This window comes from Odontesthes bonariensis, chromosome 23, assembly GCF_027942865.1.
Source record: "Odontesthes bonariensis isolate fOdoBon6 chromosome 23, fOdoBon6.hap1, whole genome shotgun sequence".
Taxonomy (NCBI): Eukaryota; Metazoa; Chordata; class Actinopteri; order Atheriniformes; family Atherinopsidae; genus Odontesthes; species Odontesthes bonariensis.
Window position 1 is genome coordinate 10,904,309 of NC_134528.1, and position 26,518 is coordinate 10,930,826.

Sequence of the window (26,518 nt, forward strand, 5' to 3'; positions counted from 1 at the left end):
TTCGTGTACATATCGCGATTTTTATTTTTTTTATGGGATGATTTTAAAAATCGATTTTTCTCCCCTGAATCGATTATATTACGTCATATCCGTGTCCAGAAAAACTTCAGTTATGTTAAAACTAGCCCACATTTGTGCTGTGTGGACATTTCAATTCATTTTGTGACTGTAAACTTTAAAAAATGCTGTACATGTTAAGTACCTCTTTTTGTCTCAGTTGAAATAAACGTCAGCTGCTGGACTGACTGACACAGACTGATGTGCATTGTTTATGGGAACGACATTCATTCTAGAAGTGTATGATTCAACTTTTTTGTTTTTTAAGGAGGAAGAAAATTGCAATTACTGGTTATACCGAATCGCAATACTTGTAGAAATCGCAATTATCAAGAATCGCGATACAAATCGAATCGTGACTAAAGCATATCGTCCCACCCCTACTAATTTATCTGTTATTATATTCTCCAGTGAGTCGGACCAGGAGGTGCTGGTGCAGCACCTCTTTGTGCTGGACGGTGAAGAACAGCCGTGCCTGGCCCCGTTCAGCTGGCTCATCAGAGCGCACCTCGAGAGCCTGTGGGAAGAATCTGAGTTCATGCCAGGTGTGTGGCTGAATGCGTAAACCGGCCATCAGATGCTGAAGCATGTAAACCGTGGTGTAAAACAGATTTGTTCTCCTGGGCTCTTTTACCTGCTGCACAGTGACGAAAGAGGGTGGCTCAGAGAGGATTCTCCAGTTTGTGAGCTCCTTCAACAGCAGCCGGCTGGCCGGTCACATCCAGAAACTCTCAGAGGAGGAGCGATGGGAGTACGGCCGCCTTTTCCTGCAAGACTTCCTGCTGCTGTCTTCAAAGATAAAGTCAAAGGACGAGCTCAAGGTACAGATTATTACGTCCATACCTTCAGATTACAGGGGGCTCAGTGTCCCAACATGGAAAACATTCTCAATGAGAATCTGCCTCCATTAAAGGGACATTTCTGTTGTTTTGAAGCGTAGTGAAGTACCTCGGAGCAGCCAGTCTCTTACCCGCATTAAACATCATTCAGAGCGCTCCAGTTTAAAGAATCAGGGAGGAATTCTGACAAATGAGCTAAAGCTAACAGATATTCAGTGCTGGAATAAAGACACCTAAAACTATTTAAACCTCTATTTTTTCAGCAGTTTGAGCAAACACCAAATATGAATTTTACTCTGTGTCACATTTGCATCAACACACCAACTGGAAGACGGATGAAAAGCCTGTAAAAGCAGCTTTTATTATTGATTTGATAGCCAAATTACCTTCTGTTCAGGGCTGGGCGCGTTAACTTGTTAATTATTTAACGCCGATAAATATTTTATCGCGCATTAACGCAGGTTTTATTATTGTAAAAGTCTGTTGAATGCATCACATTCACACAGTTACAGCAAACACCACGAAGCATGGAGTAATAAAATAAAGATAAACTAGCAGGTAACATCACCGCTACAGGTGTGAAGCTCACGGAGCTAACCGGCGCTACTTCCTGTTTTACTTGTTTCAACATAAAAGCACGTATTTCTAAATAAATTTTAAAAAAAACTCCTGCATTTACAGCCAAGTTGAATTGTCTTCTCAGCGTAGTAGTTCCAGTCTAAAATATCACTTAAAGGCAAAACACACAACTGATAGCAGCAAGTCATTCAAGGAAACAGACAGTGGAGCGAGGCTTCTACATAAAAACTACAGAAAGATGCTGATGTTAAAAGTGTGTTTGCACAACAAATGTTATGGCACTTTCATTCATATGGCAGCACATTTAAAATAAAACTAAATGCTAAAAGCTATACACTACTTTTGGATTCATTTTTGGATTTTGCGTACAAATGCGATTAATCATGATTAATCAGGGAAATCATGTGATTAATTAGGTTAAAGATTTTAATCGTTGCCCAGCCCTACTTCTTTTTATGGCTAATTTGTAGCTAAAACGAACCCGTTTACACTGATCATGCTTATCCCACACAGGTCTTCACCAGAGCCATGCAGAGCTGCGTGTCTGAGCTGCAGGCGTCCGTGGGAGCCGCCGCCGACCTGTCTCCCGCCTGGATAATGGCTGCCGCCAAACACTTTGCAGCCAGACTCGACACACTCTGCCACATATTCCTTCTGCAGCCCCAATTAGCCACAGATGTTGTTCAGCAGGGGTCGAAGAGGAAGGAGCAGCAAGAGATGGTGAAAATGACCTTTTGGTTTCTTTCTAAACACTCTGATCACCATTAAAGTGTTACAGCTGAATTTCTTTGTGTCCTGACGTGTTTTATTTCTGGCAGGTGGAGGATGTTTTAGCTCTCGGTATCTGTGTTGAGCAGACCAAACTCCTGACCGTGACGTCCCTGCACGAGTGTGAGTCTTTTGTGAGCAGAGTGGAGTTAGTGCAGCCCTGTTTGGACAGAGTGTTCGGTCAGAAATACGCCGCCCTCTGTAGCCCCGCCTGTTTGCAGCATCTGGACTCCATCAGGTGAGACGGACCAGATGCAGAGCAGCTTTTTACTCTGTGTGTCGGGTTAATTTCTAACGTCATCTGCCCTTTCAGGTCGCTGTGGCAGGGGATGCTGGTTGTTGCATCTTTCATCCAGCACGTTATCTTTAAAGTCAAACAAGATGACCTGAAATTGAAAGAACTGGCTGTCAAACACTGCAACCTTCATCTTAACGTACGTATTTATGTTTTCGACGTTTTTGACTTGAACTTCCCTCATGAGATTTCCATGATTTTGAACTGAAAAAGCTGAATTAAAGATCTGCTAATTAACAAGCTGATATTGTGCTGATTCACCACAAAACCTCTGTTTTCTTTGGCTAATTGAATAAAATGAATTCGAGTGAACAGAATTTCGTTTCTATATTTCAATAAAAGCGAGAGGCTTTAATGTAAAAGTGACCAATGAGCTAAAGCTAACAGATATTCAGTGCAGGACTAAAGAGGACGACATTCTCAACACCTAAAACTACTCAAACCTCAGTATTTTTTCAGCAGTTTGAGCAAGCACTAAATATGAATTTTACTCTGTGTCACTTTTGCATCAACACACCAACTGGAAGACGGATGAAAAGCCTGGAAAAGCAGCTTTTATTATTGATTTGATAGCCAAATTATCTTCTGTGAGTGTTGGCTGAGTGTTGTTGCTTTTCCAGTTCAGAGATGGAGTTAATGATGCACATTTCATGTCTGAAAGGGGCTGCAGTTTTACACCTGTCAACGGTTTAAAAGCTACAATAAAGGTTGAACATTTTGTAGCTATGAACAAAGACACGAAAGACCAAGGCTGTGTTCAAAACCGCATATTTCCATACTGCATACTCATCGATCAGACAGTATGCAGAGCGTTTACCCACAATGCATTTCGCTCCTGCCCGAGCCAAAATCAGCCGGCCTGAAGCTGATTTCCCTTAAGCTCTAAACTCTGTAAACTTTAGCAACATTTGAAACATTTTCAGGTGAGAAAGTAGTCGTTTAGATCCCCAACGTGTTGAAAACCTGACAAAATACCGGCTGTTTACAATTTTGTTCCCACGAATTCGGCGCTACTAAAGCTAGCCGCAGTGAGCAACGCACTTCCGGTTATTTTCACAAAATAAAATACCCGTTGCCTTTTATCATAGGGAAAGCCATTACCATACAATTGGTGCTTTTGTTTTGAAAACGGGAAGTGAACCTACCCTCGTTGTAGCTAGCTTGAAACTGCCGTTTTGACAGGAAATGACGATCGGCGACGTCACGTTACGTTGCATCTTGGGTAGTTTGAGTACGAGTAGTAACCTCATGATGCATACCCAACATTTCGGCGAATTTAGTATGCATCCGGGAAAAAAGTCAGTATGAGTAGTAGGAGTAGTATGCGGTTTCAAACACAGCCAAACTTATTTACGTGTTTTTCTTTCTCTTACAGCTGATGCAGGAGTCACCTGATATCAGAAGTCTGGACACGCTGCGGCAGCTGATTCGCATTCTCAATTCGTTCCACGATGACTGCATCAGCAGAGACCTGAGGTCAGGTTCTGTCCTTAAACAATGAATTCAGCATTTTATCTGATAAGAGCGTCTAAGTGAGGTGGATCCTCTGCTGACTGCTGGATTATGATGTATGATTTCAGCATTAGCTCGAATCATCTTAAAAGTGAAGTGATGAATCTCTCTTTCCTGCAAAGGTTTGGTATGTCTTGCTCAGTGTGTCTGATGGAGCTCACTGAGCCGTCCGTTCTGCCCTGTCAGCACATCGTGTGCCTGCGGTGTCTCCAGCGCTGCATCGCACAACACAGCCGTTCCTGCCCCATCTGCAGGGCTGAGCTGCCAAACGACTTCACGCCGACCATTTCTCACAAAGTCAAGTAAGTGCAAATAATAATGTTAAACTTTGTGGTGAGCCATTAGCATTCACAGAAAGTTGAACTTTTTTTCACTCAAGTTATGTAACATCAGTGTCTTCATCAGTCTGTTAAACAAAAAAAAAACACTACATGTTTCCTCAAGTTAGATGCTGAGTTTCTGCTGAAATGTGCGTTTGTTTTGGTTGACACAGGAGATTCTGCTGGGGTGTTTGCGCCTTCTTGTGAGGAAAGATGAATTATATGTCACTTTCACAGCTTTCTTGCCTGGTTAGACTTAGTTTTTGTTTGGCTAAAAACAGTCAAATGTAGGAGAAAAGAGAAGAGATGGAGAAAGATGGACCTTACCGGGAGTAACTGAATTGTACAACTTTCTGCAAGATCTGCTAATTAACAAGCTGATATTGTGCTGAAATCTGATCCACCGCTAATCAATAAAGTAAACTAATTATTAGGGCTGGGCGAGTTAACTCGTTATTATCGCGTTAACTCGCTGATTATTTAACGCTGATAAATATTTTATCGCGCATTAACACAGGTTTTATTTATTTATTTATTTAAAAAAAAAAAATTATTAACAAAAAAATTGGGGGGGGCTTTTGTGCCTTTAATGGATAGGAAACTTCAGAGAGCCAGGAAGCAGGGGGCAGAGAGAGGGGGAACAACACGCAGCACATTCATATGGCAGCACATTTAAAACTAGAAATGCACTCAGAGAGTGCAGACCTCCGCCAAGGAAGCTTTGTTGCCACCTTGTGGCAGGTCGCAAGATTGCAGGACGAACAGACAAACATCCAGACCAACAGACTCGGGCGATCACATAACCTCCTGGGCGGAGGTAATAAAGCTAAATGCTAAAAGCTATACACTACTTTTGGATTCATTTTTGGATTTTGCGTACAAATGCGATTAATCGTGATTAATCAGGGAAATCATGTGATTAATTAGATTAAATATTTTAATAGTTGCCCAGCCCTACTAATTATAATACCAACAGATGCATTCAGCAGTGTGTTCATTTTATGGAGCCTCTTGTAGTGGCTTTTGGTAGTTTCTGTAGCAGAGTAATGTTTCGTGAGAAAACGTGATGGTGGAACATCTTGGCAGCCTCAGTTTCCCTCCTCTTTGCTTTCAGGGCAGCACTTGAGCAGCAGGCGGCCATCAGGCGCTGCTGTAACTCCTTCTTCCTGGAAGTGGTGTCCAGGTTCTGTCTGTCAGAGGGGCGGCAGCCTGAAGATGGCTTGGTGGAGCTGCTCTTCTCCTTACTTGTCTCTGCTAACGGTCAGTAGGAGAATTGGTCAGTGATGGTCAACAGGTGGTGGATTGTGCGGTGATAACATATTGTTGTCCTGTCATGTGATGCAGGAGATGTTTACCGCACCAGAGAGCTCACTCCCTTCTTGGAGTGTGTGGATAACAGCCCGGTGGTCCGATCGGTGCTGCCCAAACTACTGCTGCAGTACAGGTGAGGAAGAAGGGCTGGAGGAAGTACTGATTTATTTAATTTTTTTAAACATATATTTAATGGTTTTTCATGTTAATATAACATCCAACAATTTAAACATCCAAAACATATGGCAGTAAAGAAAATAATAATTAAATTATTAAAAAAGATACATTAAACTGCAGTAATTAGTCAGCAAATTACTGTGCAATTAATATGAAATAATGAAAATAATAAAAAATAAGTAAGTAAATAAACACATATATAAATAAAAATAATAATAAATACATTTTGAAAAAGTATTCAAAATGTAGGTTACAGCTTGCACTCCCAACAACAAATTATTTAATTTTGGAAGTACTGATTTAAGAGTTGTAGCGAACCAACTGGTAAATACGAGTTCAGCATGCACGATTTTGAAAGGATTAGCTTTAAATTGAAAGGTTTTAACATGTTTTCTGGCTGTTAAAACAACATGTCATCACCACAAATGTCACCCAAAGTTTAAAAAAGGAGGTATATGCATGTTTTAGTACGTTTATGCTGAAGCAAATTGTTTTATCCATTAAACTCAAACTCTCTCTGAGAGTTTTTTTGTTTGTTTGTTTTTAGCAACTTGGCCACTTTCATGTCATAGTTGACGGATTTCCTTATATGGTCAAATTGCCTAGGCAGTGTGCCCCAGATATAGTGTGTACGTTATCCACTGTGACCATTAGGAATGAGTTTTTCACCACCACTTCTCTTCATTCGTCTTTCCGCTTTGTTTTTGTTTCGGAAGTGTCCTGAAGAAAATATGTTTTTGGTTGTGCGAGCAGGTCGACTCTGTTCAGCTTCCCCAAAGACCTGGCGATCTGGGCTCAGTGTTTTTTTTTTTTTCCTTCCCGGCAACGGTCGGGAGAAGGTTTGGATGTGTTTGCTAAACTTCACGGATGACAGTTTTATGAACAAGAACCAGTTCGACGCTGGCTTTGCAGAGAAACTGAAGCTGAAAGTCGAGGCTGTTCCAACACTAAAAGGACACGAGTCTGAACCTCAGCCGTGGAGTGAAACTGTTTCAAATGTCTGTTGTTTTAGTACAATTTAGTACAAACAACATGGTTACACTGAGTGAAAAGGCAGCTAAGGGGTATTTTGTGTAAATACATTTGTCCACAGGGTAACTGAAAGTATCCATTTGTTGTTTCTACAACTGCTCAGAAACACAAACTTCACATATTGTGTAGAAACAAAAGTCCAAAGCACCTCAGCTTCAGTTAACAGCGATGAGTGTGTAAGCTTCTTGTAGTTTTTCTAGTTCTTGGAGCAGATGTTTTCTGCCTCAGCTGGCATTTTACGACAGTTCCCACATGTGCACCTATTAACATGGGAGTACACGGAAAAATATATAAACGGTGGGGAACTGAAAGACGACCCACTCTGAGCATGTTTACCACACAGAGACGTCCGGCTGGAGCCTTTGTTGTGATGGTCGGTCCTTTGGCTCAGTTTTATATTCTGGATCCGATTCTGACTTCAACATCTATGACGAGTTTCACTCCGTCTGCAAGCCTTCGAGAATTTGACCAATCAGAAGACACTTCACCCCGAATCCCCCAAGAAAAAGCTCTTCCTCGTTCTGAAATGATTTCAAATTGTTTGGAGTTGGTAAGAAGCTAATCTTGAGCTACCCAAGATTAGGAATTAATGAGTGGAACGGATGCTGTCAGTGATTCTCGGTGTTTGGGTTTTTCTTTGCTGTGGCACTCGTCATTAGAGTCGGTTTCTTACAAACCAATCCAGGAAGTCCGACCTGTGATCTAATTTCAGGCGACAGTGTGAGGCATAACAGACTGAGGCAGGAATCATGACCTGAAGACACTTTTCCAGCTAACTGTGCTCAAACTGCCAGTGGAGATTAAACTTTCACCAAATGTAGACATTTTTCCAGGTTAAAAACATTTCTTTTCTCATGTGTCTATGCATGAAATCTGCACGAAATCTTTTAATTTAAATTCATTTAAGTTATTTTATTTGTTTCTCTTTATATTCTTTTATGTATTTTCAATGCTTCTTACACTCCCTGCTGCAATGCTTTTATTTTATGTAAAGCGCTTTGAATTGTTTTGTACATGAAATGTGCTATACAAATAAATTTAATTAGATTTTTTTTTTTTTTAGTTTTGAGCAGGTGAAGACTCACATTCAGGCCTACCTGAAGAATCTGGAGGAGTACATTCTGGACAAAGAGGACCGCACCGAACTCTATCTGCTGTTTGTGAACTGCTTCCAGGTGAATAATAACAGCTTCTCTGCTTCGTCGGGGCTTTTTGTTTTAACGTTATCATTAGTGCTGGGCGGTATACCGGTTTATAATTTCGTTATGATATGAATTTTTAATATACCGCCATACCGGTGTATTTGATTACACAACGGGGGGAACGCTGCGTCGCGCGACATTGTTTGAGACAGGACCCTTTTCAGTGTTGCGCTTCTAAAGATGCATGTTTACTGTCTATGGGTGCGAGGTGGTAATAAGCACTTGCGTTACCCGAAGGTGAAGGTGGATAGCAGTGTTTCCCAGACTAATTCGTGGCGGTGCGCCACAGATTAAACACCGGCCGCCACATATTGCGTTTCGTTATCATTATTATTTTAAACGCTATTTAAAAAATACTCGTATTCGTTAAGCTGCATTTCCTTTCCCTGCTCTCCCTCCGTCTCTCTCCACACAGCCCCTCCCCTCCGTGCACACCGCGTGTGTCTCCATCAGCGAGATCATCCCTGGAAGCCTGGAAGCTTGCTAGCTTCAGCGTCGCGTTAGATTAGCTCCCATTAAAAAGTCCTATAAAAATATTTTATATTTTGAATACAATGTTGTCCCGTCCCGACCCGACCCATAGCAAACAAGCGATTACGCCTTCTTTATAAAGTTAACTAGTCGCAAGTTTGCCGTAAAAAAAATAAAAAAATGTAGTTGGGTTGTCGAGGTCGAAACACTAGCAGCTGTGAATCAAATAAAGTAGGTTTTTTAAACTCTTACACTGAATGTTTGCTGCTTCAATCCAGATGAGTATTGAAAAATATTTTCCGCGATTGAAAAAGAGACGTGCGTGTTGAGGATGAGGACCAGCCTGAACCGGAGGTATCAGTCTGAAACAGAGCTGAACAGTCCGACCAGTGTAATTAGCTATGTTATTAATTTGTTTACAATGAAGATGTGAATATTAATACAATAAAGTTCTGTGTGACCAATTATTAACGAAGGAATTATTTTGAAGAATTTTTATTTTTATTTTTAATTCTGTTCTCAATCTGTAGAAAATGCTGTGAACACCTAATTATGCATGAAAAAAAAATACCGTGATATACCGTGAAACCGTGAAAAAATACCGTGATATGTATTTTTGGTCATACCGCCCAGCACTAGTTATCATCATAACGTCTTATTTCTGTATCATTACATCGTGTATATTTTATGGTTCACCTGCAGAAATCTCTCATTTGTAGTTGTTCTACATTTTTCTCTCAGGACTCTCTGTTGTGCTCTAAAGCTAAAGACGCAGAGCAGAGCACAGAGCAGCAGGCGGAGATCATGTTCCTGAGCAGGATCGCCAGGAAACAGACTGCGGACCGGCAGGAGGACCCGGTGGAGTTCCTGCTCAGCGTAGCCAGGCTGAGGATCTGCCTGAGCTCTGCTGCTAAGCTGCTGGAGAGGGCCACACTTCAAGGTGGGTTTGACTTTAACCACCCCTGGATCACAGCAGTTAATGCTCTCTAGATGTGCAAATTGACCGAAGTTGGGAAATAAGTGAGGATGTTGCCAAGTGTCGCCACTACTATGGAGTCAGCGAAAACTTATATGCATGCAATGATATTTACTCATATTTCCTACTGTTATACAACATGGTCACATACATCAGAGAGTACTTTAAAACCAATCAAGTCTCTCTTCAGGAGAACACTTAAAACTCTCGACAAAAAACCTATACATTACACTTGAAAAAATCTAAGTCTTACCAAGTATATTTCTCTCATTTCTAGTCAAAATATCTCAAACTGTCACAACTGCCTAACAAGTACTATTTCAGCCAGATATAGGGACTTGTTTGAAGACAATACATCTTGAATATCTTGTTAAGTGAAAAAGTCTTGAAAAAAAATTGTTTTGAGTCGGATTTCATATGAAACAAGCTTTTTTTTTTACATTTGAAGAGGGTTTTAAGCTAATTTCAAGATCACTTTTATCTCAAAAGTCCCAAATATCACATTTTATTTCAAGAAATCTTGACAAGCCGATTTTCACTAGTTCCATTGGCAGATTTTTTTGCTTATTTCAGGCAAAAAAGTCTTTTATTTGTTGTTTTTTTACTTATTTTTGGAGGGGCATTCTTTCCAGTGTACCATTATTGTAAAATTATTAAAAAGTATAAAATCTTGGACCTTGATAGCTATCAGTTGTTTTTGGATGTCTGTCTCATCTTTAAGGTTTTGAAAGGATTAGCCCCTCCACTATTACAGGATTTCATAAAGACAAAATCCTCTAGAGTAAACACCAGAGCTCAGACTAGAGGAGACTGTGATGTACAGTGGCGCAGGACTAAATTTGGCCAAATGATGGAGTCCATCAGAGGAACACAGTCTTGGAACACACTGCCAACTCATGTTAGAAACTGTGACAATTACACCACCTTTAAAAAGACCCTTAAACAGTGGTTGAAAACAACCCCTTTGTCTTTTCCATTTTGTGTATGAGCTCTTAACTTTGATGTGAATTAGTGTTTTTTTTTGGTTTTTTTTATGTCAGATTTCTGCATGTTATATGCATTTGTCATGGTGCATTGTCTGTATGTTTTTTTTTTTATGATACCTGCCTTAGGACAACGGATGAAATTTAGCAACTGTGCTAATTCTGGCATATTTACATTGATGCTCTGCTGATATGTTGATTAATGTGCATTGTCCTAATCAAATAAATAGATAAATAAATAAGTTTCCTTTTGTTTTCTTATGAAAAGGTGGAGAGGAGGAGGCTGAAGAGTACCTGCGCCAGATTAGGGGGGTGTTTGAGTACTGTGGCAACGACTGGTTCAGGGTTTACCTGCTGCGAGCCCTCCACAGATGCTCCGGTACGGACTGCATACTGTCCATGATGAACAGCCCGGCCTGGAGGTGGATTTTCCCCGCAGACCTGCTCCGACTTCAGGTAGAAATATCTAAACATACACTGATGGAAAATTACTCTGAAACCATTTGAAGTGACCTCGAGCGGCACTGGTTCAGTCTCCAGTCAAGCTGCAGCACCAATAAAGTCCATGAAAATGTCTGATATTCCCATTGTGAGTTATATTAGGGCAAAAAGTCATCATGTTTTTGGCTTTAAAGAGTTGTCACCATGCATGCATCTATGAAAAACAGCAAAGATAACACCTCGGAGAAGATCCAGGACCTGCTTGAACAATTGCAGTCTTCTGATCCAGCCCTCATTTCTTTCTGTTTCCCTCCAAGCAGCCAGAAGTGGTCCTGATCAACAGTTCTCCAGCTTTCTGAAGGTCTTTCAGAGTTTTTCTTTGGACATTTTCTGATTTTTCCCTCATTTTCAGTCCTTGTACCTGAGCATTTTCAGAGGAATGTGTTTTTTCTTTGTTGAGCCACTTAACTCTGACCTCTGAATCATTCAGGCAGGAAAAAGGCTCCTAACTCAAGGGATGAACCAGCGTTGTGTCCACACAGAACAGACAACTTAGCAAAGAAGCCATTTTAAACTGGATCTTTAGGCACTTTGTTCCCAGCAGCCTGTCACACAGACACATCATTTGTTCCCATTTCTTTAGCTGCATCTGTGAAAAACAGCAAAGATAACACAGTCTGACAGAAAACAGGATTTCTGCAGCAACAAGGTGATTCCCAAAGAGCTGTTAGCTGAAAACTTGGCATATCTCAGCATGGTGTGCAGTGTGTCCTTAAAACATTTGAGGAAACTGGACAAGTGGAGGACAAAAGAAGAAGTGTCAGGCCTAAAGAACTATCTACAGCAGATGAACAGGATCTGAAAGTGAGAGGAAAGAATCCAGCAAAGACCTGACACAGGAGCTGAGAGATGCATCTGGACCTTCAGCTGATCCATCTGCTGTTGGCCCAAGCCTCATCAGAAATGGGCTCCATGGAAGGGTGGCTGTCAAGAAGCTGTTCTTAAGGAAGGGAAACAGGGAGAAAAGGCTGAGCTGTGCCAAAGGACACAAGAAGTGGGCTGAAAATCAGTGGCAACAGGTCTGATGGAGGGATGAATCCTCCCCAGAGCCCGGAGCTCAACATTACTGAAGCAGTGTGGGATCATGTTGGCAGAGAACGGAACAAAAGGCAGCCCACATCCAAAGAAGAGCTTTGGGATGTCCTTCAAGAAGCCTGGAGAACTATTCCTGAAGACTCCTTAAAGAAAGGACAGAAATGTTCACTTTAAAGCTGCTTGTACAAATCTTAGCACCTATTTCCTGTTTTATATATATTAAAATCAGGGGTGGATCCATTCTTTTACACAACGATGTGCATTTTAACTAAACATCACAATTTGCTCATAATCACAATCCAGCCATAATGTAACCATAACAGGGATTTATTAGAATCGACTAAATGTTCCTGATGAGGCTGCAGCCAGTACGTTTTAACTGTTCTTTCAATTAAAATCTATTTTTTTTTTACTCATAGAGGATGATTCCAACTAAAGTGGACCACTTCCTCTGCTGCGGGACGGCCTACAGAGCCATGAGAAACACGGTGGCCCAGGTTCTACTGGAGAACAGGTCCGACACCTTTGTGGCAGAGCTGCAGGTGAGGATGACTTCTCTGATATCACAAGGTTGATGAAGAAGATGTTTACTTGATTTAGTTTGAGATCAGAAGCATCAGGGATGTGTGATGTTGCTGCAAAGCCTCATTATGACCACTAGAGGTCAGCATTTACATTAATGAATAGATTTAGTTTATAATCAACAACACACTGAACAAACACGTGGTTACACTTTTAAATTTCACTCTATAGAAATTTAATTAAAGATTTATACCAGACTTCCCTGTAATTAAAATAAATTAATCAACAGTTTAGTTTGTATCTTTTAAAAGTTAAATGATAACTTTGCCTTTGTTTTCATAGATCCACAAAATGATGTGATTCATTATCTGTTTATACGACAACTTTCTGCTTTGTTTTGTCAGAATATTTCAATCTTATAGTAAAATATTTATATGGGTTACAGTTATTTTAGGAAATTTTAGTAAATAGATTTTGAATAAAGCAGATTTAATATTGTTGCTTTCTTTTTACGGCTGTAATTTAGTAGATTTAATGAATTAGATTAAATATAAGATGTTTTAATTTGTCTCCTGCATCGTGGCCAAGTTCTGAAACATTTCTTTTGTCATTAAGAGAAACTGTTTTAAAACAATGTTTTATTTTTCATGTTTTTTTTCATGAATTCCGATACAAAAGTAACCCGTAACACCTTCTGTAAGTCATGAACAACACAACATGTCATGTTGCAAAGCTTATTATAGTACGTACACACAGCGCAGAGCCAGTAAAGTTATTTAACTTTACTGTCATTAAGGCCTGAGCTGGTCGAGGACATGATTTGATTTAGTTTCCACAGTAATGATATTTAAGGACGTGTAATTACAGTGTTTTTAATCATTTCAATTGTCTGATTGTGGGTGTGGTTTCTCTTAAGTTATTAAAGTGCTACTGACGTCGGTTGTGTGTTTTATGTTTGTTTGTTTGGTATTTTTAGGGCACTGCTGATTAAGTTTGTAGCAGATATATATTCCTAAGCTTTGTATCAGCTCAGCCATAATGTGAGCTTTGTGATTGCTCTGCAGAAGCTGAGAGGCGCTCAGATCAGCCTCGTGGCTCTGGCCTTGTTCAGACAAGTCACCTGCCGCTACAGATCACCTGACCCCAAAACGCGTCCCTCACAGCAGGTACGTCCCCTCTGATGTGATGGCACACATCACGGTTTTTGCTATGGGCAATGTGGGCGACCGCCCAGGGCGCGCCGCACTCTATGTGCACACTCTTAAAAAAAAAAAACTTGCCAGTTTTCTAGAGTACCGCTCATTTCCATGTCAAGTTAGTGGAGTGGGTGCTGGGGCGCCGGGGGGTAGACTGATCCCAGGCCATCAGGTGCCCAGTTTAGAAAGAGAAGAAGAGAAGAAACGGGCAAAAGATAAAGGGATGCAGATTTCTATGAGTGACGTAGGCTATAGGCTATCTGTTAGCCTCTTGCTAATATGTTGCTATTAGCCACGACTGTGTTTGATTTTTAGTTTTGTTGAACTAGAATTAGAATTGAGGCATCATGTCATGCAACTAATTTCACCCAAAGGCAACCTGGTCTAGTTTTTGTTTGCAACACAACAAAGTTAATGTTAATGCCAGCTGTTAACAGGGTGAAAACAGTTGCTACAGTCTGAGCACTGTTGTTATCGTAACTGCAGGAATATTTTTTTCATGCTCCATAAAGTAGCCTTTTTTTTTTTGGCTTTCTTCGGTTATTTTTTAGGATTTTTAGGTCATTTAAGGATTTGTGATTGATATTTATATTCTGTATTTCATTTATTCATCGTGTTTTTTCTCAGTTCTTTTTGTACCTTTTTGTATTTAAGATTATATATTATAAAATAATACAAATAATGTAATATGTTGTTGTGTTGGTGCCGGGTAAGTCTTTTTTTTGGGAGGGGGTTCAGTGTGTGTCTCAGTCACTGCATTGTAGAATAAGTCTAGGAGAAGCCCTGCTCATGGACAAATCCTTTATCTCATCTTTTCTTGTCCCTTTCACTGATAATGTGAGCAGAGGACTTGATAAAGAAACATTTAAAAGTGATTGCAGCCTTCTGCTGTCAGATGACACCATATGTATTGATTTTATAAGTGGTACGGTAATAGTAATGAGAAGATACAATTAGACAAATGAGAAGCGCTTCAAATCTAAATTCTTTTATTAAAAAAGCAAGAAGGTGCCATCCATATTCAGTATTCAAAAGTCTACATGACTTTCCTTTTTCTTTTGGACTTGTGGCTCTGAATGAACCAACAGGAAAGAACGAGACTGGAAGCTCTCCTCAGAAACATCGACTCCAGGGAGTTCAAGGAGTTCTGCTCATCTCTGCTGTCCAACCGGATCGGTGGACCGGGCTCACGTCTCTGCGTCAGCTCTGATCTGTCAGCCCCGAGACAAACTCTCCTGGAGCTGCTGGTCCATCTGGACTCTGTGCTGCTCAGTGGGAATCCTCTGCTGGTTCCTCTGCGTCAGATAGCCTTCCAGCCTGAGAATGTCACCGTAAGATGCCTCTTCTCTTGATCTTTTTATGCATTTTTTTCTTGATTGTCAACTGAAAGCTCACTCTTGATCCTGCAAACAATGTCAGTCTGCATCTGATATGCAGGACCAGTTAGGGCGCTTTCCCAATGAAACCGAGTCCCCTGGACTATCCTGGTGGCCTTTGGGAGTACAGGGAGTTTTCCCAGTGAGCCGATGAACAATTTGTCCGATAAACTTCAAAGTGTTGAAATGAAATAAATAATAAAATAATGCAGTTTTAAAATCTTTCGGTTTATCGGGGTGGTCGGTGGCGTAGTGGGTTAAGCAGGCGCTCTATGTACAAGAGGCTACAGTCCTCGCTGCAACTGGCCCCGGTTCGAGTCCCACATCGGATGGCCCTTTGCTGCATGTCTTTCCCCCTCTCTCTGCCCCCCTGCTTCCTGTCTCTCTTGAACTGTCCTGTCCATTAAAGTCATAACCCCCCCCCCCCCAAAAAAAAAGAAAATCTTTTGGTTTATAACCACATCACATGTGTGATTACAGGCTCAGGTTGGACAGGCACGTGTGTTCCAGGGGTTTTTAATCTGTATTTAACCGGCGATAGTCTTGTGCATCCATAACTTATTTATTTTTTATTGTTTTTTCTGTTACATATAAACTCGACTTGCTTTTTTTCTCTAAGAACTCTTTTCTGCCGACCATGCCGGATGATCACTCCAGTGAAGTCAGACAGTGGTTAAACAGAGAAGACAAAATCCAGATGTACAGTAAGTCTTCACATCAATAGGCTCATTTTTGTTATGAATATATTTTCAAAGTTATCTCACTTTACTTTACATAAACTAGCCAAATGGTTTCAGCAGCACTTGGCGACAGTGGTGAGAAAAGAGTAATTACTTCTAAAAGGAAGAATTCATTTTGCCAGTAAATTCAGGTAAAATAAGGCGTCGTGAAGCCTTTTTTATGTTTGGGTTAAGGAACATATCTTGGTCTTAAATATCTCAGGAGTTCCTCACATCCAGAGTAAATACTCGTTTAGTTTGTATCTAGTATTTAGAGCCAGAACAATGACTTCCTGTAAAAAGCTGCAGTGATAAATTAAATGTTGAATGTTTTGCCTTTCTTCATTTTTAGCGTGTCGAAACGGACATCTGTGCGTGGTGGGAGAAGTGAGTGTTTTTAATTGCCCGAATATAACATCAAGTATTGAAAAATAAAAAATATATTAATTAATTAATTCATGTCCAATCATCTCAAAGTGTGGAAGACCAGTGGTTACATCAAGATGTCCCGACTGTGGGGTTGCGATCGGTGGAGCAAGACATATCCCAGTCGCTGGCTTTACTCAACACATACAACAGAGGTCTGATCTCTTTCATAAAATCAGCTTATTGTCTTTTTGAATCACCAGTCTCAGTGTTTCATGACCCCAGTTCCAAAAAGGTTGGTACTTTGTGTGAAATGTAAATAAAAACAGAATGCAATCAATTTAAAATCTTATAAAGTAATATTTTATTCCAAGTGTTGAAAGTGAGACATTTCACGATTTCCTGAAAACTATTTCTTCTTCAATTTGATGGCACCAATGGCATTAATGCCTGTGGAACTGGAAACCTGCACATCTGGAAAGGCTCCATCAATCCTGAAAGGTGTAAACAGGTTTTAGAGCAACATCTGCTCCCATCCTCAGGGAAGGCCTTGCATATTTCAGCAGGACAAAGTTAAACCACATCCTGCATCTATTCCAACTAGGGCTGGGCGAGTTAACTCGTTATTATCGCGTTAACTTGTTTATTATTTAATGCCAATAAATATTTTATCGCTTATTAACGCAGGTTTTATTATTTGTTTTAGTATTGTAAAAGTCTGTTGCTCACAGGCTTTTATTTTGTAAAAGTCTGTTGCTCACAGGCTTTTATTATTGTAAAAGTCTGTTGCTCACAGGCTTTTATTTTGTAAAAGTCTGTTGCTGTCTGCTGCGGAACCGGAAAAGAAAGTAATCGGCGGATCCACCAAACCTGGAGAAGGGTACGGAACTTTTACTCGGCTGTTTTCATTTTAAAGTTCTTCCAGACGGCGGAGTCGACAGAACCAAAGTCATCTGTAAACACTGCCAAGTTGAATTGTCTTCTCAGCGTAGTAGTTTCAGTCTAAAATATCACTTAAAGGCAAAACACACAACTGATAGCAGCAAGTTATTCAAGGAAACAGACAGTGGAGCAAGGCTTCTACATAAAAACTACAGAAAGATGCTGATGTTAAAAGTGTGCTTGCACAACAAATGTTATGGCACTTTCATTCATATGGCAGCACATTTAAAATAAAACTAAATGCTAAAAGCTATACACTACTTTTGAATTCATTTTTGGATTTTGCGAACAAATGCGATTAATCTAATTAATCAGAGAAATAATGTGATTAATTAGATTAATAATTTTAATCGTTGCTCAGCCCTAATTCCAACAGCACGGCTTCTTAGTAAAAGAGTCTGGGTGCCTGCAGTCCAGATGTTTCACCAACATTTAGACCCAGGACTGCAGAGCTGCTAGAATCCTCTATCAGACAGGAATGGGACGACATTCCTTTCCCAAAGGTCCGGCAGCTGGTCTCCTCAGTTCCAGATGTTTACAGATGTTGTTAAAAGAAGAGGGGATGCTGCACAGTGGGAAACGTGGACCTGTGCCAAACTTTTTAGAGACGTGTTGCTGCCATCAGATTCAAGATGAGCTGATATTTTTCACTTTCAACATCTGATATGTTTCAATTCTAAATGAAATCTTAGTTTATGACATTTGAAAATCACTGCATTTTGTTTCCACTTTCCACGTTCTTGGATTGGGGGTGCACTTTAGTCATGGTTTACGTTTGGATTTTCTAGCTGGAAATCCCGTCTCCTTCAGTTAGTTTCTGTTGTTTGTTTCCTATTTTCAGACGTGTTGCTCCGAGCTTTCTGTCCCGACTCTTTGACCTCTTATGTTTCCCTTTTACAACCTTCCCATTTTTCTATTTGTACTTGCTCCAAATTTCAGACCCAGCTGACTGGGGACATCTTTGACCATAATCTGAGTTGAATGACCTCGTTGTAGGAGTTTAAAACTTCCTGTCCACTGTTTCCACTGACAGCTCTCTTGTTTAGGCCACAGTTCAGGTGCAACAACTCTTTTAACTCGTGTGCACATTTAGACTTAGACTTTCTTTATTGTCATTGCACAAAAAAACACAGGTGAGTCTTGACAACGAATTGTCGTTACTTGGCTTCCAGTCAACAGCACTAAAATTTTGAATGCTGTACAGTACTATACAATAAAAATAAATAGGTATGGAAGTGCTATGTGCCAGCACTCGGAATAAAAATGTAAAAAATAAATAAAATGCACTTAGTGCAGAAATATTGCTAAATATTGCACTCAGCCTTAGGGAAATTGCACAAACAGAAGTGTGTTCGACCCCAGGTACAATGTAAAATACAGATGTGCGAGTGTTGTCCATTTAGACTTTGTACAGGTATTCAGGTTCGGTACGTTGTACAAAGACAGTATGTTCAGCTGTAAAATAGCTTAGCGTCATATCTGATTTTTTGTTTTTCTACCAAATGAAACAGCTAAACAAGCATCCTTTATGATGCCATGTTTGCACGGTATTTTTCTGATCTTAATCTGTGCCCGTTTGTCTGAAACCTCAGCGATCAGACTCGGACCGGACACATTCTCGGCGAGGCTCATCGCAGGTCTGAAGCTCCAGACAGACAGATGACCTCTGCCCAGTCCTGCGTCCTGAGGCTGCTGACGCACCTCGCCATGCTTCAAGGCGCCGTGAGGAACCAGAGAGTGAGGCCGGCTCCTGTTTTACACATTACTGCTCGTAAAAGGCCGCACCGTGTGATGGATCCCGTGTTTCTGCTTCGTTGTAGAGAGTTGAGGACGTGATTCATCCCAGGCCGCCTGATGTCTTCAGCTTCCTGTGGAACCACCTGGAAAAGGACGTGAAGGTGCTGGGAAAGACTCTGGATCAGAACACGGACAACACGGCGGTCACGGTTCATTTGATCCTGACGAGATTCCCAACAGGTGAAACTGACTTCACAACAGCTTAAATCAAATCAAATCAAATCAAATTTATTTGTATAGCACATTTCATGTACAAAACAATTCAAAGTGCTTTACATAAAATTATAGATCGCTGTTTCTACTGAGGAAATATGTGTCACCAGCTGTGCTTTACCTTAATGCAGGTCAACGTGGAGCCACGCCAGATCTGTCCTCCAGACAGGGCCGGCAGCGTTGGGAGAAACTCATCTGCGATTCTGCCATCGACCCAGTACTGAAGGTAAGGAGCACAATGTCTCTAAAATTATCTACAATTAAATGAAGACAAAACTGAGATCATTCTGTTTGGGAACAAAGAGAAGAGGGTCAGAGTTGGTAAATATCTTGAGACTCGGGACCTTACCATCACTGACCAAGTTCGTAACCTCTGAGTGTTGATAGAGTCAGATCTGACTTTCAGCAGCCACATCAAAGCTGTCACCAAGGCAGCTTTTTACCACCTCAGAAATATCAACAGAATTAAAGGTTTCCTCTCCCAAACAGACCAGGAGAAACTCATCCATGCATTCATCTCCAGCAGACTCCATCACTGTAATGCTCTTTTAACGGGACTTCCCAAAAAGAGCATTAAACATCTGCAGCTCATCCAGAACGCTGCTGCTGGAGTTTTAACCCAGACTAAGAGATCTGAACACATCACAGCAGCTTTAAAATCTTTACTCTGGCTTCCAGTCAGTCACAGAATAGATTTTAAAAGCCTGCTGATGGTTTACAATCTGTGATATGTTCAGAGAATATAAAGCCAGCAGAGCTCTTAGATCCAAGGACTCAGGTCAGCTGGTCCAGTCCAGAGTCCAGACTAAACATGGAGAAGCAGCATTTAGCTGTTATGCTGCAAACAAGTGGAACAAACTGCCAGTGGAGATTAAACTTTCACCAAATGGAGACATTTTTAAATCCAGGTTAAAAACATTTCTTTTCTCATGTGTCTATGCATGAAATCTGCACGCTATCTTTTAATTTATCTGGACTGTTGCTTATTTTTAATTCATTTTAATTATTTATTTGTTTCTCTTTATATTCTTTTATGTATTTTTAATGCTTCTTCCACTCCCTGCTGCAATGCTTTTATTTTATATAAAGCACTTTGAACTGTTTTGTACATGAAATGTGCTACAAATAAACTTGACTTTGACTTTGACTTAAAATCTGCATGTAGTAGTTTTCCTGACATTTTCCCTTGTAAGAGACGCTTCCTGGTTCAGGGGGATAAAGTCTTCCTTCTTCTGCTTTCAGAATTTGCAGAAGAATCTGGTTGAAGCTCAGGACAGCATCAGCAGTGATGATGGACTCGCTGGAAGCCCCCTGATGACTCTTCTCTCCGGGGATCCTGGGAACATGCTGGGCCTCCCCTCAAACTGCCCGACACATTGCTCCTCCTTCTGGACTCCACGCGAGACGATGACGGTGGAGCGCTTCTCCCAGCTGGTGGGAGAGATGCAGGGACACCAGCCTTTATCTCTGCTCTGCTTGTTTATTAAGAAGGTATAAACCACCCTCAGAGCGTCCTATAAACACGCATTTAGATTATTTTATTGGCAGGAAACGTCTGAAGCTTATTTCAGATTGGTTTAGTCTAATGTAGAGTTCCTAAGATGAGGCTGAGCTTTCTCTGTCTGGGGTAGTTTATTTCTCTACCTTTTGATTTTCTTCTTCAACCAAAACTTACTAATGTATTGTCCTCGTTGTTTGAGTCTTTTGGGTTTGTGACTTCGTTGTCTGTCTTTCTAAACTTGTCGCATGACTTTAAGCCTTTACTGTCACGGGATTTTAGTGGATTTAGGATTCAAAAAAAGTAGACTCAATGGCAAACATCAGTTAAGGCGGATTTATTTTCGGTAGTAAAGGATGTTTAATCCAAAGTTTGGCATGGCTTAACTTGGGAGGCCTGTGCTTGAGCTTCCTATTCTGTGATATTCATTGTGTAGCATTGGTCTCCAGGGCTGCCTGGGATGGTGACCTGGCAGGACTCTGGGAAATCTGTTAACGAAACAAGGTTAGAAAAGACTTAGACTGACTGTACATGGTGCAGTGATCTGGTGAGGAGTGGAAGAAGCAAACAGATATTTATGGTGAGCGTGGATAATGAGCCTCACACACCAGGAGCTGCCTCTGCCATAAAGCACAAAGAGAGGGGGGAAGGGGAGGCTACCTCCATGACATTTACATGTTAAATTAGACATATTTCACCATGAATGTACCCGTCTGCTCTCATAAAATAGATCCAGATCCCCATCTGAGGTATTTCTTTCTCAAACACTACTCCCCATTCAAAGCTGTTGATTTGATTTTATACTTGAGTTCTACTCTTCTCAATTTGCCAGAAAAAAAATGTAAAAATGCACACAAGATTCAAGCTCTTGCCTGTTAAGATCAGTCGTACTCCCTGAGGCAAACCCCTGAAGTACAGTCCCCAGTAAATGTATTCAGTCCAGTGAAGAGGAGGCTGATTAATTTGGCTTTTAAATGTGACTTATTGCCACGTGAGAGTTTACAGTAGCAGGTCAGAGAGCTTAGCCGGCACGCTAAGCTCACACTGCCTCAGTAAACTGATAACTGCCCGGCAGTTTCAGTCTTAAATACTTACCCTTTCCTCGTTTGTGGTGCAGCTGCCAACAGCTGGTATAATCCTGGCCCAGCTTGGTAAAACACCGCGCCACAGACAGAAGCAGTAGAGTAACGTAACATTCATCCAGAGTTTAACGTTCAGAATCGCTGCTCAAATGATGATATTTAACCGATGTCAAGTTTTTTTTTTTTAATTGATGCTGGACTAAAACACCAGCAAGAACCCTGACTTCCACATTTTAACCAATTTCCCCAAAAGGTGCAGTAGCTTACCAAGCAGTGAACAAGCTTTCATTTGGAATTCTTGATCTAACTGATCAAAAAACTTTGGACGAAACATTATTACTTAATTTCTGTCTTAACCCCTTAACGCCTATTGTTGCATATACGCTACAAACCATTTGACTCAATCAACCAGCTGAGATAGCATCTTTATTCCCCCAATGCCGGTTAGTCCATATTCACTACGGACCTAGGAACCTTTATATAAATAAATGTGTAAAAAAAAAAAAAAAGGGGTGAATAAAAAAACATTGTTTTTTCACTGTTATATTACTGTGTTGTTGTTATCTTATTATTGACCATTATGCGTGGTGTTGCAAATAAGCAACATACCAAATTACATACCAAACATACCAAATCGACTCCAAACTGACCAGGATGCCTGTTGTCGCAAATTTGCAACATACCAAAATTTCTATTTATTTTTTGTGCAAAAGTGAAATTAATAATCTCAGCATTATTTACCATCTACTTAAAGGCTAAAACACACACAAAACATTTTTTTAAATGCAATATATGGTGATGAGGATTTGATGTTGACTGCGAAGCAAATATTAAACATAGACAAAGCTGGATAATTCTACCCAACTTGGTTTTAGTGGTACCGCATTAAAATAGTTTAGGTCTTATTTGTCAGACAGAACCATGTCTGTAAACTTAGCTGGTTCTGAATCTTCCACTGCTCCTCTACTTTATGGGGTTCCACAGGGCTCAATCCTCGGTCCCCTGCTTTCTTCTCTTTATTTGCTTCCTTTGGGTTCAATACTCAGAAAGCATGGGTTCATCGTTATGCTGACGACAGTCAATATACATGCCACTAAAAAAAGGAGCCTTGTTCTAATTTAAAGCCTGGATGGCTTTAAATTTCCTAAATTTTAACGACCAGAAAACAGAAGGGATGGTTGTTTCGTCCCAGCAGTCTCTGTGAAACATCCCTTATTGATCTGGGCCCCTTGACGTCTTATTTGAAGCACAAAATTTCTAATTTGGGTTTTATAATAGAGTCGTGATCTTAAATTAGATCGCCAGGTTGGAGCAGTGGTCAAGTCCTGTTTCTATCATCTTAGGCAGCTGGCAAAGATTACCTGGAGGTACCGAGGTCTAAACTAAAGCTGAGAGGAGACGGAGCTTTTAGTGTTGCTGCTCCCAAACTATGGAACGATCTGCCGTTACATATCAGAAGTGCCCCTTTATTGTCCACTTTTAAAACTCATCTTAAGACACATTTTTATTCTTTGGCTTTTAACAGATGTTGAGACTTTTGCTCTTACTTTCTGTTATCGTGTTTTATTGTTTCTGTTATCTTTTCCATATTTTGCATGTTTATTGATTTTCGTCTGTACAGCACTTTGTTTTAAAACTGTTGTTCTCACGTGTCCCCTTCAACGTTACATTTGTTGTCATATCAGTGTCAGAATGACCTTGGAGCCCTTGCACTGACTCGGTGTGTGTGTTTGTCTCAGATCCACTGCGTTCGGCAGCTGCATCACCTACCTGAGCTGGCTGCCTTACAGTCAGACCTGCTGAGGGTGTTTCCACTGACGTCAGGCTCCACGCCTCAAACCATGGCTCAGATGTTGCAGCAGATACCTGCAGGTATTACAGCCTTCCTTCTTTAACCGAGAAGCAGAAAGAAAACGCTTGTGATCAGACACAAACTGAGTCTTCTCCTCATCCTCGTCAGGGTACCAGAAGAAGACACTGACTGAGAGGGTGGACAGATTCATCAGAGTGTGGAACTGCCTCAGAGCAGAGGTGGCAAACAACTGTAAGCGTGTGGCCTATAACATTTCACATAGATGTATTATTGTGAGAATGCTTTAAGGCATTCTCACTATTAAGTTCCTGTTTTTCTTTATTATTATTATTCCGCCAGTTTTCGGCACCTAACTACTCCTGCATACTTTCAGCTATTTCTACAATTTTGGTATCAAAACGTTCAGCTCCTTCAGCAGATTCCTGCCATCATTTTTGGTGTTTTTAACTTTTACACCATTTAAGAAATTCAACTTTAATTCAAATTTTCCCGTCATTCAAATGAATGGAAACTGCTTTCAGCTCTTCCAAATCATCTTCCTCTTTCCAACTATTTCTTTATGCTTTCAGCTACAGACACCATTCAAACATTAAATGGATCACAAGACATTCAGCTATTACCAATTGTTTCAGCTTTTTCAAATCTTCAGCCAATTTTGAAATATGACAGTTTCAAAAACATGAACATTTAGCTCCTTCTTGATTTTTATGAATAAGCACAGTTGAGTGCATGCTGATAAGTTTCACATTTTAAATTTTTTTCAAACATATTCCTCTAACTTTCATACAATTTAACTTACAGAAACAAATTATACCTCAAAATGTAGGAAAAATTGTCCTCTTTCAGCCAATGTAACCACTAAAGAGCTCACATTTACAGAATTTCAGCTATGAGCCGAGATCAACCTCTCAAATTCTCTGACTAACTCCAATGTTAAGTTTGGTAGTACACAAAAATCACAAAATCCCTTCAACCAATACCCAGTTTTTACTGCTAAAATTGAAATATTAAAAAATATTTTCAGCTTTTTTAGCATGGTCAGCTATCCCCATTCAGCTCATAAGCATTCTCACTGCTGTTTCGCAGGAACAGCTCTTTCTAGTTCCATTATAAAGCTTGCCAATTCACCTCCTTCTACTCATACTGCCAGATTTAACAGGGATCATAAAGGGGAACAAATAAGATCATGTGTCTTTACACTAAACATTAGTTGGATGTAAACAGGAGAAAATAAAACATTTTTCCATTTTAACCACAATGTTTTACATAAACAATTTGAATTCTTTCGTGTTTGGAGTCATAATAATTCCTAAATGTTACAACCCGGCTCGCAGGCTGCAACAAAAAGTAGAGACAAGGGAGAGTTCAGCAGAATAAGGGCTTCATTTGATCAGAGACGGTAACAAAGCTGAAGTCTGTGAGCTGCAGTGCACATGTGAGCATGGGCCATGATGCACTCTTTGGCTCAGATAAAAAAAAAAAAAAGATGTTTATGTGGTCTGCTTTTTATCAACAAACTTCCTTCTTCAATTTAAAAACTTTCAGTTTGGTTATAGTTTCCTTGGTTCGGGATCAAAGTGAGAACGAGCCATTAAAGCCCAACATGTTGCCACATAGTGATCACGGAAACCTTTTAGACTGACCTTACAGCAGCTGGATAGTCAGTGGGAAGCTGCCAAAATGCATTTTCACCATTTTTTCACATTTCAGTTGAATAAATGGACTCAGATACTGAAGTTATGGTGCATCGATTCAAACAAAACAAACATAAAGAAACAGCTGGAAATAGCTTTGATGCAGCCCCTTTTACACGACTCCTTCTTGTAGGAAACCTTTTTCACATATCAGTTGCATTTATTAGTGCAAAAACTAGGGCAGGGCAACGATTACAATTTTAAATCTAATTAATCACATGATTTCCCTGATTAATCACGATTAATCGCATTTGTACGCAAAATCCAAAAATGAATTCAAAAGTAGTGTATAGCTTTTAGCATTTAGTTTTATTTTAAATGTGCTGCCATATGAATGAAAGTGCCATAACATTTGTTGTGCAAACACACTTTTAACATCAGCATCTTTCTGTAGTTTTTATGTAGAAGCCTCGCTCCACTGTCTGTTTCCTTGAATGACTTGCTGGTGTGTGTGTGTGTGTGTGTGTGTGTGTGTATACAGCAGCAGACTTCGGAGTGGATGTGAATCTCTGTGAGAAGGAGGTGACGGTGGACAGCTCAGGGGAGTATCTGACACCGTGCCGACATGGACCGGGTTCCTGCCTCCGAATTCTTGTAGAGTTCCTGTCAGAGACTCACAACAGCCTGGTGAAGGAGGCCAGAAGAGTGCGGGGCCATGAGGACAGGTCAGTCCGGCATCAACTGAACAGGGTCGCAGCTGTTTATCAGATGTTCAATTAAAGGCTGCAAAAGCGCTCGATCCAAGATCAGTCTCTTAAACCGTATATAACGTCTAAGTGATTCCTGAACATTATTCAGATACAATAAAGCACACATTCGACTGCAGACTACCTCATTAGGACACCTTTATTTTACTCACAAGCTCTGCAGATATGACTTTTCTGGCACTTTTTGGATAATTTCTATGGTTTTTAGCCACAGAATAAATCTGGTGGTTTATCTGGGGATTCAAATTCTCATCATTCAGAGCATTTCTGCGGTTTTAGGTCACATTCAAATGTCTGTTCATCACCCACAGAATCTGAAAATGAATACTCAGTCACACTGTCAGAAGCTCCAGAATAAATTAATAAGAGAGCCCAGAGATGCAGTCATGAGAATATCAGACCAAATAATGAAACTCACTGATTGTAAGAGGTTTGATCATTATGTTCATGGTTTATTTCTTTTTTATGACTTCATTCATCCTGTTCTCAACATGTCCAAAAAGTCAGAAATGTATCAGCTCTTTATTTGTTATGT

General features: G+C 40.4%; 1 protein-coding gene across 2 annotated transcripts in view; it reads left to right on the forward strand.

Moving 5' to 3' along the window:
- rnf213b (ring finger protein 213b) overlaps positions 1 to 26,518 on the forward strand; it is a 65,088-nt gene that overhangs the window by 32,579 nt on the left and 5,991 nt on the right. Inside the window, exons 36-60 of one of the 2 annotated variants that reach the window (XM_075458290.1) lie at positions 469 to 602; positions 703 to 878; positions 1,989 to 2,195; positions 2,294 to 2,481; positions 2,557 to 2,677; positions 3,914 to 4,014; positions 4,173 to 4,352; positions 5,485 to 5,630; positions 5,715 to 5,814; positions 7,954 to 8,065; positions 9,305 to 9,503; positions 10,791 to 10,978; positions 12,478 to 12,600; positions 13,645 to 13,746; positions 14,865 to 15,107; positions 15,772 to 15,856; positions 16,224 to 16,258; positions 16,349 to 16,452; positions 18,772 to 18,916; positions 19,000 to 19,156; positions 19,321 to 19,415; positions 20,432 to 20,680; positions 23,509 to 23,641; positions 23,730 to 23,813; positions 25,758 to 25,941. In XM_075458290.1, the coding sequence (XP_075314405.1) occupies positions 469 to 602; positions 703 to 878; positions 1,989 to 2,195; positions 2,294 to 2,481; positions 2,557 to 2,677; positions 3,914 to 4,014; positions 4,173 to 4,352; positions 5,485 to 5,630; positions 5,715 to 5,814; positions 7,954 to 8,065; positions 9,305 to 9,503; positions 10,791 to 10,978; positions 12,478 to 12,600; positions 13,645 to 13,746; positions 14,865 to 15,107; positions 15,772 to 15,856; positions 16,224 to 16,258; positions 16,349 to 16,452; positions 18,772 to 18,916; positions 19,000 to 19,156; positions 19,321 to 19,415; positions 20,432 to 20,680; positions 23,509 to 23,641; positions 23,730 to 23,813; positions 25,758 to 25,941 (3,591 nt within the window). The remainder of the gene's footprint in view (positions 1 to 468; positions 603 to 702; positions 879 to 1,988; positions 2,196 to 2,293; positions 2,482 to 2,556; positions 2,678 to 3,913; positions 4,015 to 4,172; positions 4,353 to 5,484; positions 5,631 to 5,714; positions 5,815 to 7,953; positions 8,066 to 9,304; positions 9,504 to 10,790; positions 10,979 to 12,477; positions 12,601 to 13,644; positions 13,747 to 14,864; positions 15,108 to 15,771; positions 15,857 to 16,223; positions 16,259 to 16,348; positions 16,453 to 18,771; positions 18,917 to 18,999; positions 19,157 to 19,320; positions 19,416 to 20,431; positions 20,681 to 23,508; positions 23,642 to 23,729; positions 23,814 to 25,757; positions 25,942 to 26,518) is intronic. The other variant, XM_075458289.1, reaches the window with a different exon arrangement.